The sequence below is a fragment of the Pseudorca crassidens genome, chromosome 16 (assembly GCF_039906515.1).
Source record: "Pseudorca crassidens isolate mPseCra1 chromosome 16, mPseCra1.hap1, whole genome shotgun sequence".
Classification (NCBI taxonomy): Eukaryota; Metazoa; Chordata; class Mammalia; order Artiodactyla; family Delphinidae; genus Pseudorca; species Pseudorca crassidens.
Window position 1 is genome coordinate 8,350,701 of NC_090311.1, and position 12,595 is coordinate 8,363,295.

General features: G+C 46.0%; 1 protein-coding gene across 6 annotated transcripts in view; it reads left to right on the forward strand.

The window, feature by feature from the left end:
* The window catches only part of CPXM2 (carboxypeptidase X, M14 family member 2), a 154,157-nt gene that overhangs the window by 49,533 nt on the left and 92,029 nt on the right, over window positions 1–12,595 (forward strand). For all 6 annotated transcript variants that reach the window (XM_067709128.1, XM_067709127.1, XM_067709129.1 and 3 more), the window contains exon 4: window positions 1,827–1,966. In XM_067709128.1, coding sequence (XP_067565229.1) covers window positions 1,827–1,966 — 140 coding nt within the window. The remainder of the gene's footprint in view (window positions 1–1,826; window positions 1,967–12,595) is intronic.

Below are 12,595 nucleotides of genomic sequence, written 5' to 3' on the forward strand. Positions count from 1 at the left end.
AGTGTGTATTATGGTTTCTTGAAAGAAGATGAATTGTGATATTGTAGGTCGTTAATGGGTTTCAGGTCTCCTCCACTGGGGGGATAAGTGCCTTAGATGAAGAAAGGGAGCAATTGTGTAATTACAGCCTTCAGGCTGGGATGGTGATCTCCCCGTTGACTGGTAATGTTGGGAGATGAGGGCTTATACTTAAGAGTTGTCATCACTTTAACAAAATGCACTGAAGCACAGGTGGGACCATTAACACACACTTGCAAAATTTAGCTTTTCTTTGATGGCTCTAGAAGGCAGAACCTTGCAGCACCTCTAGGTCCTTATTGCAGACGCCCTGTGTACCATCAGACATGGAGGTGCTGGCTCACTGAGAGCTTGGGTCTCTGGAGAATGTAGACTAACAGTTTTTAATTCACCTTCATTTGAGATGGCAGTGCTTTTAGAAGACCATGATATGTTAGTATTCTGACATTCTCTCAAAGCTGTTTCAAGATTGTTTCAGGAGTGGACTGGGAATGCGTATGCTGTGTTGGTCCTGATAAAGGCTTATGTTAGCTGGTGCAGTGATGGATGGGCTCCGCTAATGGGACCCTTAGCCAAGCTGTTCCTCTGCTGTAGCTGAGCTCTGAGCTTCCCGTCAGTGTTGGCCATTACAAGTAAGAATTTGAGCTGCAGAGTACTCAGAGGTAGGGAAGATAGACTGGCTTATCATGCTTATCTGTTGACTGTCACTCAGACTTTTTTTCATCTGATTATGCACTTGTGAAATAACCATAGGAAAATGGGATTCATGTAGAGAAGATCTTAGTAAATTAGAAAGGTTCACCTGGCTCACTTGTCTTTTTTTTTTTTTTTTTAGGTCAGGGCATTGTCTCTTCACATGGTAATAATACAGGGAAAATTCCAGAACAGAAACGTCACGTACCTTGTAAATTCAGATCAAGGGAATCTTTGGTAGTAGTAGTAGCTGACACTCAGACACATCAAATGACTTAAATGCTAATAAATAAATTTTCACTAGATAAACTTAACCTTCAACTCCAAGTTCAAATATCATCTCTGACTTGGGGCTTCCTGTCCGTGGTCTCCCCCAGACCAAGTTAGCTGTGCTAGGCTTGAGTGTTCCCATAGCAGTTTGCTCCTATTCCTGAAATAACACATTCCCTATTATGTTCTAATTCATCTATTTTCTTGTCTTTCTTCCTGCCTGGATCCTGAGATTCTAGGAGGGGATGATTCACCTTTGTACCCCCAGCACCTGGCATATGTAGGCTGGTATGTAGGAGACGGTCTGTGTCTGTTGGACGAATGAGTAATAGAACTCATTAAATTTCATCTTTTACACTGGGCAACAGGAGGACTTATCATATTGAAATATTTCCAGCTTGTTAATAATAAGCAACTCCTTTTTATGATTTAGAATAAGGAGTTCAGGGCACAATGACTATTTTTTTCCCCAATTCCTCATTCTCTTCTATTCCTCCCAACCCCCTTCCTCAAAATCTCATAAAAAATTTTGTCTTAATTTTCTTCTATTCTGGGTCTTTTTGAAGAACACCCCTCTCTTTTTTTTCTTTTTTAATTGACGTATAGTTGATTTACAGTGTTGTGTTAGTTTCAGGTGTACAGCAAAGCTATTCAGATACACACACACACACACACACACATACACACACACGTATACATGTATATATGTATATTCTTCTTCAGATTCTTTTCCCTTATAGATTATTACAAGATATTGAGCATAGTCTCCTGTGCTATACAGTAGGTACTTGTTAGTTATCTATTTTATATATAGTAGTGAAGAGCACCCCTCTCTTTCTTTTCAGGCAGGTATTAATGAAAATGATTTTTACGACGGGGCGTGGTGCGCGGGAAGGAACGACCTCCATCAGTGGATTGAAGTGGATGCCAGACGTCTGACCAAGTTCACTGGTGTCATCACTCAAGGGAGGAACTCGCTCTGGCTGTAAGTGTGGCTGGACCTGTGCTTCCTAGACTCTGTGCCTTGAGTCTAAAGTTCTAGAGTTTAGACAGGGTCAGGGAAGTTGCAGAGAGGTATCTGGGGATAGGCAATAGAAAGGAAGAAAGTTGCAATGAGGACAGGAGGCTGGCCTTGCTGTAGACATGCTGGGAAGGTGCATCTGTTGGATCAACACCTTCCCTGATACCGGAGCAGAGAGAAGGATCCATGGGTTAGGCTGAGGAGACAGAGGTGTTGTCAAACTCAGGGAGGATAGGCAGGTAGCTGCCGTCTTGGATCCGGGGCGAGCTACTGGTGCCCTGGTGGGCTGCACACAGCCTAATGTAGGAACTCTGCACAAGCAGTGAGTGACAGGTAATGGTCTCCAGCCACTGTCCTGGGGTAGAAGGGATGAATCTTCCAGATTCTGGGAAGAAAGATGAACTCTAAGCAGGTTCCCAAATAAAGAACCACTGGAGGAGTAGTAGAATTGAAGGAGGAGTCCGTCTGGGGCCTGACAATGAGATGGAAGAGCCCATTGTTCAGAATTGAGCTTGGGATCAGGGCTGGGTCAGTAATAATAGTAGTCCCAAGAGAGGTGGGCTGTAGCTCCTTAAAATTCATCTCATGGTACGTGTATACAACGGAATATTATTCAGCCTTAAAAAGAAAGGAAATTCTGACACACACTACGACATGCATGAACTTTGAGGACTATATGCTCAGTGCAATAAGCCACACACAAAAGGACAAACACTGTATGATTCCACTTCCATGAGGTTCCTAGAACAGTTAAAGTCATAGAGACAGAAAGGAGGATGAACGGTAGCTGCCGGGGTCTGGCGGAGGGGGATAGGGTGTTATTGTTTAATGGGCCTGGAGTCGAGTTGGGGACGATGAAAATTTCTGGAGATGGCTGGTGGCGATGGTTGTACAACAGTGTGAATGTACTTGATGCCTCAGAATTGCACACTTCCAAATGGTTAATTTTATGTTATGTGTATTTTACTACAATAAACAAAAAATATATATGTAAACAAAACAAAACCTTTCCACTTCAGCCCAGGGATGGTGGTGGAGACAGAGGCAGGACTATATCTGTGGGGTTGTCCTGTGGCTTAAGCTGTGTAGACAGCAAACATGCAGAGACTGGGCGTTAGGCAAGAATTAGGAGGGGCTGCAGGACCTTGGGTGCTTTCTTAATTTAAACAAGAAATTTTCAATTCCTCTAACATCTGTCTACACTGAGAAGCCAAGAGCACAAATGCCTTATATTTAGACATTAGGAAACTGACTGTGGACCTAGTTAGCAAAGAGCCCTCCTGTCCTGCCACCCCTCCCCCTGCCCTGACTATATTGCACACTCAAATCCCATGTCTGGGTCCCTTTCAGGTTTTACTGATGACCAGTTGGCAACCATGTAAAGTCTGTCTTTGTTGATTAGATTCATTTTAATGCCTGGAAAGATCAACGTTAATAAGTAAACCAGGGCTTCCCTGGTGGCGCAGTGGTTGAGAGTCCACCTGCCGATGAAGGGGACACGGGTTCGTGCCCCGTCTGGGAGGATCCCACATGCCGCGGAGCGGCTGGGCCCGTGAGCCATGGCCGCTGAGCCTGCGCGTCCGGAGCCTGTGCTCCGCCACGGGAGAGGCCCGCGTACCGCAAAAAAAACCCAAAAAATAACAAACAAATAAATAAGTAAAACCGGGATAAGAGGAGGGAACGTGGCATCAGTGCTCACGTTTAACTGCCCGTCATTGTTGCCGTAAAGGGGACTTTCTTACAAAATGACAGTTGTCAGGCTGACTCATCATGTTTTCCTCTGAACCTTTTTTTATCGTAAAGACAATACTGTAACCTCCAACAACATTTAAAAACATTACCCGTGATTCCACTGTCCTTGAGCAAACATAATTTTTCTACAGATTTGTAATCATATTACATATGCAATTGTTATTTTTAATTTAAAAACATATCCATAATATTTTCATGCTGTTACTCAGAGTTCATAATGATCATTTTTAATAGCCTGTAATTTACTGAGCCATGCCTCTATCACCGTCTCAATTTTCTGCTATCACATACTTTACAGGAAAGCGTTTATATACTTTTTTCTTCCTTTGAATTACTTCCTTCAAATGAATTTCCAGAGCGGGGATAATTTGTACATTTTGACAACATTTGGTTATGTATTTGTGCTACTCACATTTTATTCACTTTACTTTTCAGCAGCACTTATGTGTGTGTTCACATATGCTGAGTTTTGCTCTGTGGTGTGTCTTGCTGTAATCAGCGGCTTGTTACCATAACAATTGTTTTCACTGTGTAGATTCTGAAAGGCAAGAATTTTAGAAGAAACAAAGTTGAATTGCTCAAGAAGAATAGAAACTTGGAAAGAAAGACTGATCTGAGGTCATCAGGAAGGACGAGAGCAGTGATTTTACCTTAATGCTTGTATGTTAACCTGTCTGCTCAGTATCATTAGAGAAGCAGTAGTTGGGTTATTACTGGATTAGAAAGAAAGAGCAGGGTAGGAGTACTGTTTACATTCTATTTCAGGTGGAAACACAAGAGGGTTTGGGGTGAATAAGAAATTGCAGTAGAACAATATCTTTCTTTGACTAAGCCCGGGACAGGAACATCTAAGAGGGAGGCAAGGGGTAGAATTGCTTTTAAGAGTCAGTTTTTTTAATGTATAAATGTATTTCAGGTCAGGGACAATGAAATGAAATCTGATGAGTTTCAGTTGATCTTACCTCCTGGAATCGGACTCTGTACTAAGGAGTGAGGAGGAAACAGTCTCGGGTACATTTTGGTGTCTGAGCCCCTTGCCCCCGAGGCGCTGGAGGTACTGTGACCAGAAAGCTTGCCAACCACAGAAATCACCAAATATCAATAGTAAGGAAGACAGTAGCTGTCCTTCTTTCCCTCTCCAGGGCCTCTATCCCCGTGCTGTTCCCAGTACAGCCATCTACGGTACCACTTTTAATATTCCTATTCATTGTTTTCCATATTTCTCCCCGCTAGTCTGTGAGAACTTGATAGAGGCAATGCCTTGATAGTCTGTGTCTCTGGGACCTGGCCCAGTACCAGACATCTAATAGATGCTCAATCAGTGATTCTTTAATGAATATTGTACGGAAGTAGCAGATTGGCAAAGAGTCATTCACACCAAATGGTAATGAGTTAATTAATTGTGAGTGTAAATGACTGAAAGCAGGCTTAAACTGTAAGGGGGAGAGGGGAGGGGACGTGGAAAGAGTAGACTGAGAAGTGATAAGGATTTTTAGAGGTGGAGGCACATAAAACAATGTGGCTTTGGAATAATGTCATGGCTGACTCTTGCTGGTTATGAGATTTCTCTTCTTTGAACCTCAGTATGATCTTCTGTAAAATGGGTTAACTACCGTCTAACTCATAAAGATGTGGTGAAAGTTAAATGGAATTATGTTACGATGTTTTAAAATTACCCAGCACGTGATAAGAGCTCAATAAATGGGACTTGCTTCCCTCTGCACCTAGAGCGAACAGTGGTTTTCAAGCTTTATTTTTAGCCACAGACCTTCCTTCATATAGAGTCTTTCCTGGAAACATTTAGAAAATACAGACAGATGAGGCTGCTTCGTGTGAATATGGTGGTGGGGAGAGCATTGCCTGCCTGGCCTCCCCTTGACCCCTCACAGGACCACCCCTGGAGGATGCATTATGAAAGTATCACTGTGTAACAAGCAAACTAAACAGCTTGAGGGTGCCTCTCTGCAAGTTACAATCCTGCCAGCACTCCAAGCCGGATTGCTTCTTCTTGAATCCTGCAGGGTAACAGGCAGATGTAGAATTCAACCTTAGACAAGCGATGGCAGAGTTGGAATTAGAGTTTCATTTTTTCTAGTTAAATGGGCAGACATACCATAATCTCAGAGTGCTGCACTTTGTTTGGTGATGTTTTAGAAATGGAGGGGAAATGGGGGGATGGCTCTTGGGGGTTGGCCAAATGGATATTGCTGTTTCTAAGTAGCATCTATCTGGTTGTTAGAAGACAGGAGCACTTTGGAGTTACAATATATATTTCAGAACACTATGAAAATATTTCATTTATAAAACTGCTGTGGTTGGTATTTTAAAATGAACAGCCATCATCTTATTTGTTCCCATCTGTTTATTGAGCACTCTGTATAAGAACTGGCCTGCCTGCAGGGAGCTCTCAGTCTGGAAGAATCCAGTATGTTGACAGGTCAGCTAGAATCAGCACCGTACACGTCGTGGGATGGGGGTAGGAGGTCTGTTATCAGACCTGTGAAAGGTGATACGGCAGGTCGCGACGCTTAGCCATGGTCCGGGATGAGTTCCTAACCAAGTTGATGAAAAACTTTATGATTCTCATTGTAATAATTTTCAAATAATTCATACTATTTGAAAGTAATAAAATATAATTATTTTCATGATACTGAATAATTTATATTTTTCACCAATATAAACAATGCTTCCCCACTACATTGCAATTTAGAGAAATGTTAATATACTAGTAAAAGCCAATCTTTTGTTTTCCTGATTTCAGGAAGTATATTAGATCTATGAGTGTTGCAGTTATAACCAATGTGATGATTGAAAAGTTAATTATTCTGTCTGAAGTGGATAGATGCTTCTAATAACTTGGGCAAAATACAGGCAATTTAAAATAACCAAATGTTTTAAACTTTATTTAGTAAACAAGACAGTTCTCATCCTCTCTTGAGAGTCTGTACATGTGTCCTTAGGGAGAAACAGCAGTTTGATGGGTTTGTAAGGTGCGGGCTGGGGAAGGTTTGCCTGGCGGGCTGAAGTTTTTAGAAGCAGTTTGGCTAATTAGAGCAAGATGAATGGCGTGTGCTGTGAGCCAGCCTCATGGCTGAGGACACAAAGATGGTGGAAAAGACAGTCCCAGCCTGAAGAAGCTTGCCTTCTGTTCGTCGGTGCAAAGTCTTAGCCGAGATTCTTCATGTGGGCTTCCCCTTTGAGAATTCTGACGGTGAAGCAAAGGAGGAGGTGGGGTACCCAAAGCAGACGAAGACAAGGTCGAGGAAAGGCCTGTGTGCTGCTCTGTTTCCTGGAGACAGCTGTATTCACAGGAGGGGCAGGTGGCCGATGGGGCAGGTCCCTAAGGGGCATGGGTGGCGCTGACACGGGTGCGGGGGTTCACCTGGAAGGAGGAGGGTCTCCTGGTCCCGAGATAGAAGAGTCAGGGCGCAAGTGCTGAGATGGATTCAGAGCCTTCACACCAGAGGGTTTTCTATTCTTGGTGGCGTAGGAGGCAGGTCCTCTGCAGACGGTGAGGCAGGTTTAGGGGTTGGAAACTTAAGAAGGCCAGGGAGATTCCCTGTCCCTTTGTAGAAAGGACTGGGCTGGGCCCCCGAGCTCATGGAATAAAATCGTAATGGTCCCACTTGCCACCGTTGGCACTTTCTCCCCTGTGGGGGGCGGTGGAGAGTTGGTGGCAGTGCAGCTGGAGGAGTTCCAGGGATAAGGGCATTGCGGGACCTGGTAGGACACGGCGTGTTAAGGGTGAAGGGTTGTGAGGTTGAGATCCAGGGCTGGTCAAGAAGGAGTCAAAGCTAGAGAGCTGATTCCCTAGAAGCTAAGGTCAAGTTCACAGAGCCCCTGAGGAAGAGGAAGCTTCAGAAAAGGTAGAAACTTGCAAGGGGAGGACACTGGCCACCTGGGGGCTGCACGGGGGCCGTCCAGGTGATGACTGGATGTCAGGGCTGGACAGGAGCAGGTGTCTGGCATCTTGGGGTTGCAGGCTTCGCTGCTCAGTGCTGTCCCTGTAGGGAGAACCTCCAAGACGCGCTGGACCCTAGCTCAGGAGGGGGGATCAGGAGACAGCTGAAGAGATGGTGGGGTCTGTGTGAGAAGGAAAATGAAGAGGCAGAGGCAAATTAGAAGCGCTGAGGATGTTGGTCCAGAGACAGGGATGGAGGTGGAACCTCCCCAATACCTTCCTGGCCTGGGGCTCCGCCCAGTGGCTGGACCTCTGGTTTCCACAGTGAGAAGTATCCACCCGGTCCCTCCCTTTCTCGTCAACTCCATCTGGTTTTCCACTCCCTGGAGACTGATCCTTGGCAGTCTGGGCCCCAACCCCGCAGCAGCGTGCCAGGGCACAGAGGAAAGGGGAGCCGGGCTGGGCCAGGAGTGTGGAGGACAGCCGGCAGCCCCTGGGAGCAGGGCTCAAAGGGAGGCTGCTGGTGCTTCATGAATCACCTACCCATCTTCTCAGGAGAGAGTGTGCGTGTGTTTTCAGCACGTGTCCTGCTGCGTCCCCCTGTTATTGGCAAAATGAAATGTTTGGCACCTGTGGAGGGCGGGGGAGACAGAAGTTTCCAAACTCCTTTCTGATCTCTTTGAAAACTGTCAGTTTTTGAACTGCTGAGTTTGGCTAAAATGGAGGGGTTTCAATGAAAGTATCTCCAAGTTCAAGTAGAAGGCCAGGCACACAGTCATTTCTTCACTTTGTGTTATGTGTCCACAATGCAGGCATAGTTACTTGAAATTGAATAAAGCTCTCCCTCGTGGCAGTATGGCTCATACTTGGTTTTTTGGGCGCCAGTGACTAAGGAATAAGTTCTCAGAAGGTAAAATCTCTGGAAAGGAAGCAACGCTAGAACTCCTTCGTGGAGATAAAGCTTCCACCCGGCTTTATTCCAGGGTCCTTGTCCCCTGGCTCTGACTCCCCAGGACACCCTCCGGAAGGTTGTTGGGTGCGCTCACCCTTCTTCTCTTCTGTTCCCTCTCCAGCTTGGCTCACATAATGCTCCCACGCCTGCACCCACAGGGCCTGTGTGGACTGGCTGCCACTGCCTGTTTGACCTGCTTCCCTTTGCTCGTTCAGTCCTAGCCCAGGAGCCTTCTCTTTGTTCTGCAGATAAGCAAGCATGTTCCTGCCTCAGGGCCTTTGCATCTGCCATTTCCTCCGCCTGAAGGTGCAACCCTCCCTGCATTCAGAGGCGTTCTCTGACCAGCCTTCTGAAGCCCACTCTCTGTAGCTCTGTGTCCTCACCTGGCCCTGTTTGATTCCCTGGTTATTTGCTTGTACTTGCACTGGTGTCACCCCCAGGGAGCAGACAGGGCCTGGCTCTGGTTTGCCACTGAATCCTCAGTGTTAGATCAGTGCACGGCACGGGGAAGGTCACCATGATTGCCATCCCCAGCCCCTACTCCATCATTCAGAACCGCTCAGATCATGTCCTGATACTGTCCTCTCCTGAGGCTGCACGGCCCCCACCCCCATCCCAGTGTCTGCCCACCATAGGGGGCTCTTTAGTGCATAACCACCGGGAGAAAAGAAGCCACATCCCATGGGGACGCAGCTCTCGTATTCCTTTGGTGTCCCTCCTGTTCAGATGTCCAGGTCCTCACCTGGTATAGCCGAGCGGATCAGAGTTCAGATTCCAGAGTGAGGCTGGGATTCCAGACTCCCTGGTTGCATGGCCTTGGGTGTGTTTCTGAGCTGTTCTGTGCCTCTGTTCCTTCATCTATAAGATGGAGATGATAATAGTGCCTGGATTGCTGTGGGGATTAAATGAGTTAATACACATCAGGCAGTTAAGAGAGTCCTTGGCACGTGGTGAGTACCCTGCAAGTGTCTGTCATTCCTGCTGTTTTCTTAAGATTCCTTCCCTTCTTCGGTGGAGGGCGCTGCTCACGTGTTAACTCCCCTCTCCCCCATCCCTCTCTCCTCTCTCCAGCCAACGCCCTTGGAGCGCTCAGACCACGGTCTCTCCCCAACGGCCCTAGCTCCCTCTGCGTGGTCTTAGAGATGTTAAGAGATGTTAACTGGAGGCCTGCGTAGGTGGGTGGTCCGGGTGTTCTCCTCACTCTTCCAAGCCTCGGTTTCCTGGTTTGGGAGAAGAGCTTGTGTTGAGCGTTCAGTGAGACGCAGATGGAAAACGCTGACACCTTCTGGACCCAGAAGATGCTCAATGAACTGTGGCTGCAGTTACTTACGAAGTGGCTTCACCTCACCCCTCCCGTCTCCGAGCCCCCAAGCCCTCAGCCATCCAGAGTTGAACCTCCAGAGCCCCCAGTCGCCCACCAGGAAAGACTTCAGAACTGAATCCGTCACATGGCGGCGGAGAAGTAGAGCCTGACATTTTGTGCAAATCTTCCTGTGACACATCTGTATTTTGTTGGATACTTTTGGTCAGCAGGAAATTCCTTTAAATAAAACGCCTAGACTCGAGCTGCTGAGGTTCTGTGTTACCTCATGGGGTGTCTCAGTGACTCTGCCTGGAAGGTCCCTTTCTTGTCCCCATTGTGTGGATGAGGAAACTGAGGCTTGGAGAGCTTGTGAAAATGCTTGTCCTTTCTGCTCCCTGTTCTCCCACTACCACTCTCGGCTTTCACCAGGCCTCAAGCCCCGTGAGTGGGCTCGTTTGTACTTCATCTGAGCACTTTCTCAGGGACATTGCATGGCTGCCCCTGGGCTGACCTACCTGTCAGACACAGCAGGCACGATGCCTGGGGCCTTGTAACCTTTAGGGGCCCAGGAAAGTGTCGAACTTCTTTTATAATCTGGAGAAAGTAAATGAACTTTTAGGTTGAGGAAAATATATAACGTTAATATATTCATCTTTATACCAATGCAGTCATAAAATATGATTAAAAACAATTTTTTTTAATGGAAGAAGGGGCCTTTTCTTCCTCCATGTTGAGGTCCTAGTCCCAAGGACCCGTGAATATGTTAGGTTTTGTAGCAAAGGGGACTCAAGATTGCAGATGGAATTAAAGTTGCTAATGAGCTGATCTTCAAACAGAAAGATGACCCTGGATTATCCGAGTGGGCCCGATGTATTCACAAGGGTCCTTAAAAGTGGAGGAGGGAGGAGAAGAGAGAACCAGAGAGCTGGCAGTGTGAGAAGAACCCCGCTGTTGCTGGCTTTGAAGATGGAGAAAGGGGCCATGAGCCGGGAATCTGGGCGCCTCCGGAAGCTGGGAAAGGCAGGGAAACAGATTCTCCCCTAGGGTTTCCAGAAGAAACACAGCCCTGCTGACACCTTGATTTCAGGACTTCTGACCTCCAGAATCATAAGCTAATAAATCTGTGCTGTTTAAACCACTCAGTTTGCAGTAATTTTACAGCAGCTACAGAAAGCTAATCGAGGCAAAAGTACCCACAGCCCACAAAAGCCCTCACATGCCTTGGCTGCCCCCCTCCCCTCTCTGGTGCAAGCCCCCGGTGGAGACACCCAGCTTTGGACCATCATGCTCCACACACAATATAACTGAACAGAAGCAGGGCCAGTTCTCTCCTCTGCATTCCTTAGGATTCCCGTGAGCCATTTCTTTGGTTCCTTTCTTCCTGCTCTTTCAAGCGTCTCTTTTAGATTTGGAGGACGTTAAATACTTTTTTTTTTTCTTTTAGTTCTCTGCAGTGGGGCTTCTTAACTAGGAACTGCCTCCCCCTTCACCCAGATTTATTGGACTTGGCCCCCAAAGTGGCATTTCCCCCCTCCTTCCCTGGTAGACAATTTGTACTGGAGGTAATGGAAAATAGACAATATTCCTAAGTTTATAACATTCCCTCCTATGGTCTGAATTCCCAGATAGCCATGGTAACCAGTCCAAAGTGAAAAATCCAATAAATTGGTGGGTTGGTTTTTCAGTGTCTAAGATTTGTCTGCACTGAGAATGTGGCAGAACCATTTAACCGTGTGATTGTGGTTCCGGCAGAAAGAGGTGGGAGGGAGGGAGAGAACCAGAGTCAGTATCACTTAACGTTCTTGAGTGTCAGGCATGGCCATGCTTATTGTAGGGCAAAGATAAACCTTTTTTCCCCAAAATGTTTCTAGAAGCCACACAAGTTAGACTCTGCGGAGTAGTGGTCTTGCCCAGAGTTATCACTCAGCCACAGCCAGGATTTGAGGCTGCTGGGCTCTGTCAAGGAGGTGAGGGACAGGAAGAAAAAGCTGCCAGCTTCCAACAGAAAACTGGCATAAAAACTAGGAGAGATTGTTGGACTCCTGTTTCGCTGACTGAAAAGGGATTTAATAGTGCTTTCCCAACTTGCATGAGAAAGTGGACGACACCCAGTGCTATTCAACAGAGGTTGTGGTTATTAGCGACCTTTTAGCTGATGAATGCTCGTTTGCTGCATCAGATGATATGTGCTGAGGCTGATGGTGGTTGTTTTTGAGGATTTGAGGAGATTCTATCTCTTGCGAGGTGGAGGGAGAGAAGAATCTGACTAGCAAGACTCATTGCCATGAAACTCCAGTGTGATAGACCCCCAATGGGCACTGTCAGATCTTACCGTACATCCAGTCGAAATTAGTTCTTTGACTGTGGTTTGAGCTACTCATGCTTTTCCCAATTATTCTCTTTCTTATCACTTTACTTAGAGGACCTTTTGATGTACAAAAATTTTGGATTTTTATATGGTTACCCTAATCAGTTTCCTAAGGTTTATATCATGCTTAGAAGACCTTGTCCCTTCTGAAGGTATAAGTCATTTTCCCCATATTTTCTTCTAGTATTTTTATGATTTCAAATTTTACATTGACATTTTAAACCATATGGAATGTATTTTGATGTAGGGTATATGTAATAGATCAGACTCTTTTTACCCTCAAATGGCCATTAGGATGTCCCAACATTATTTATTTT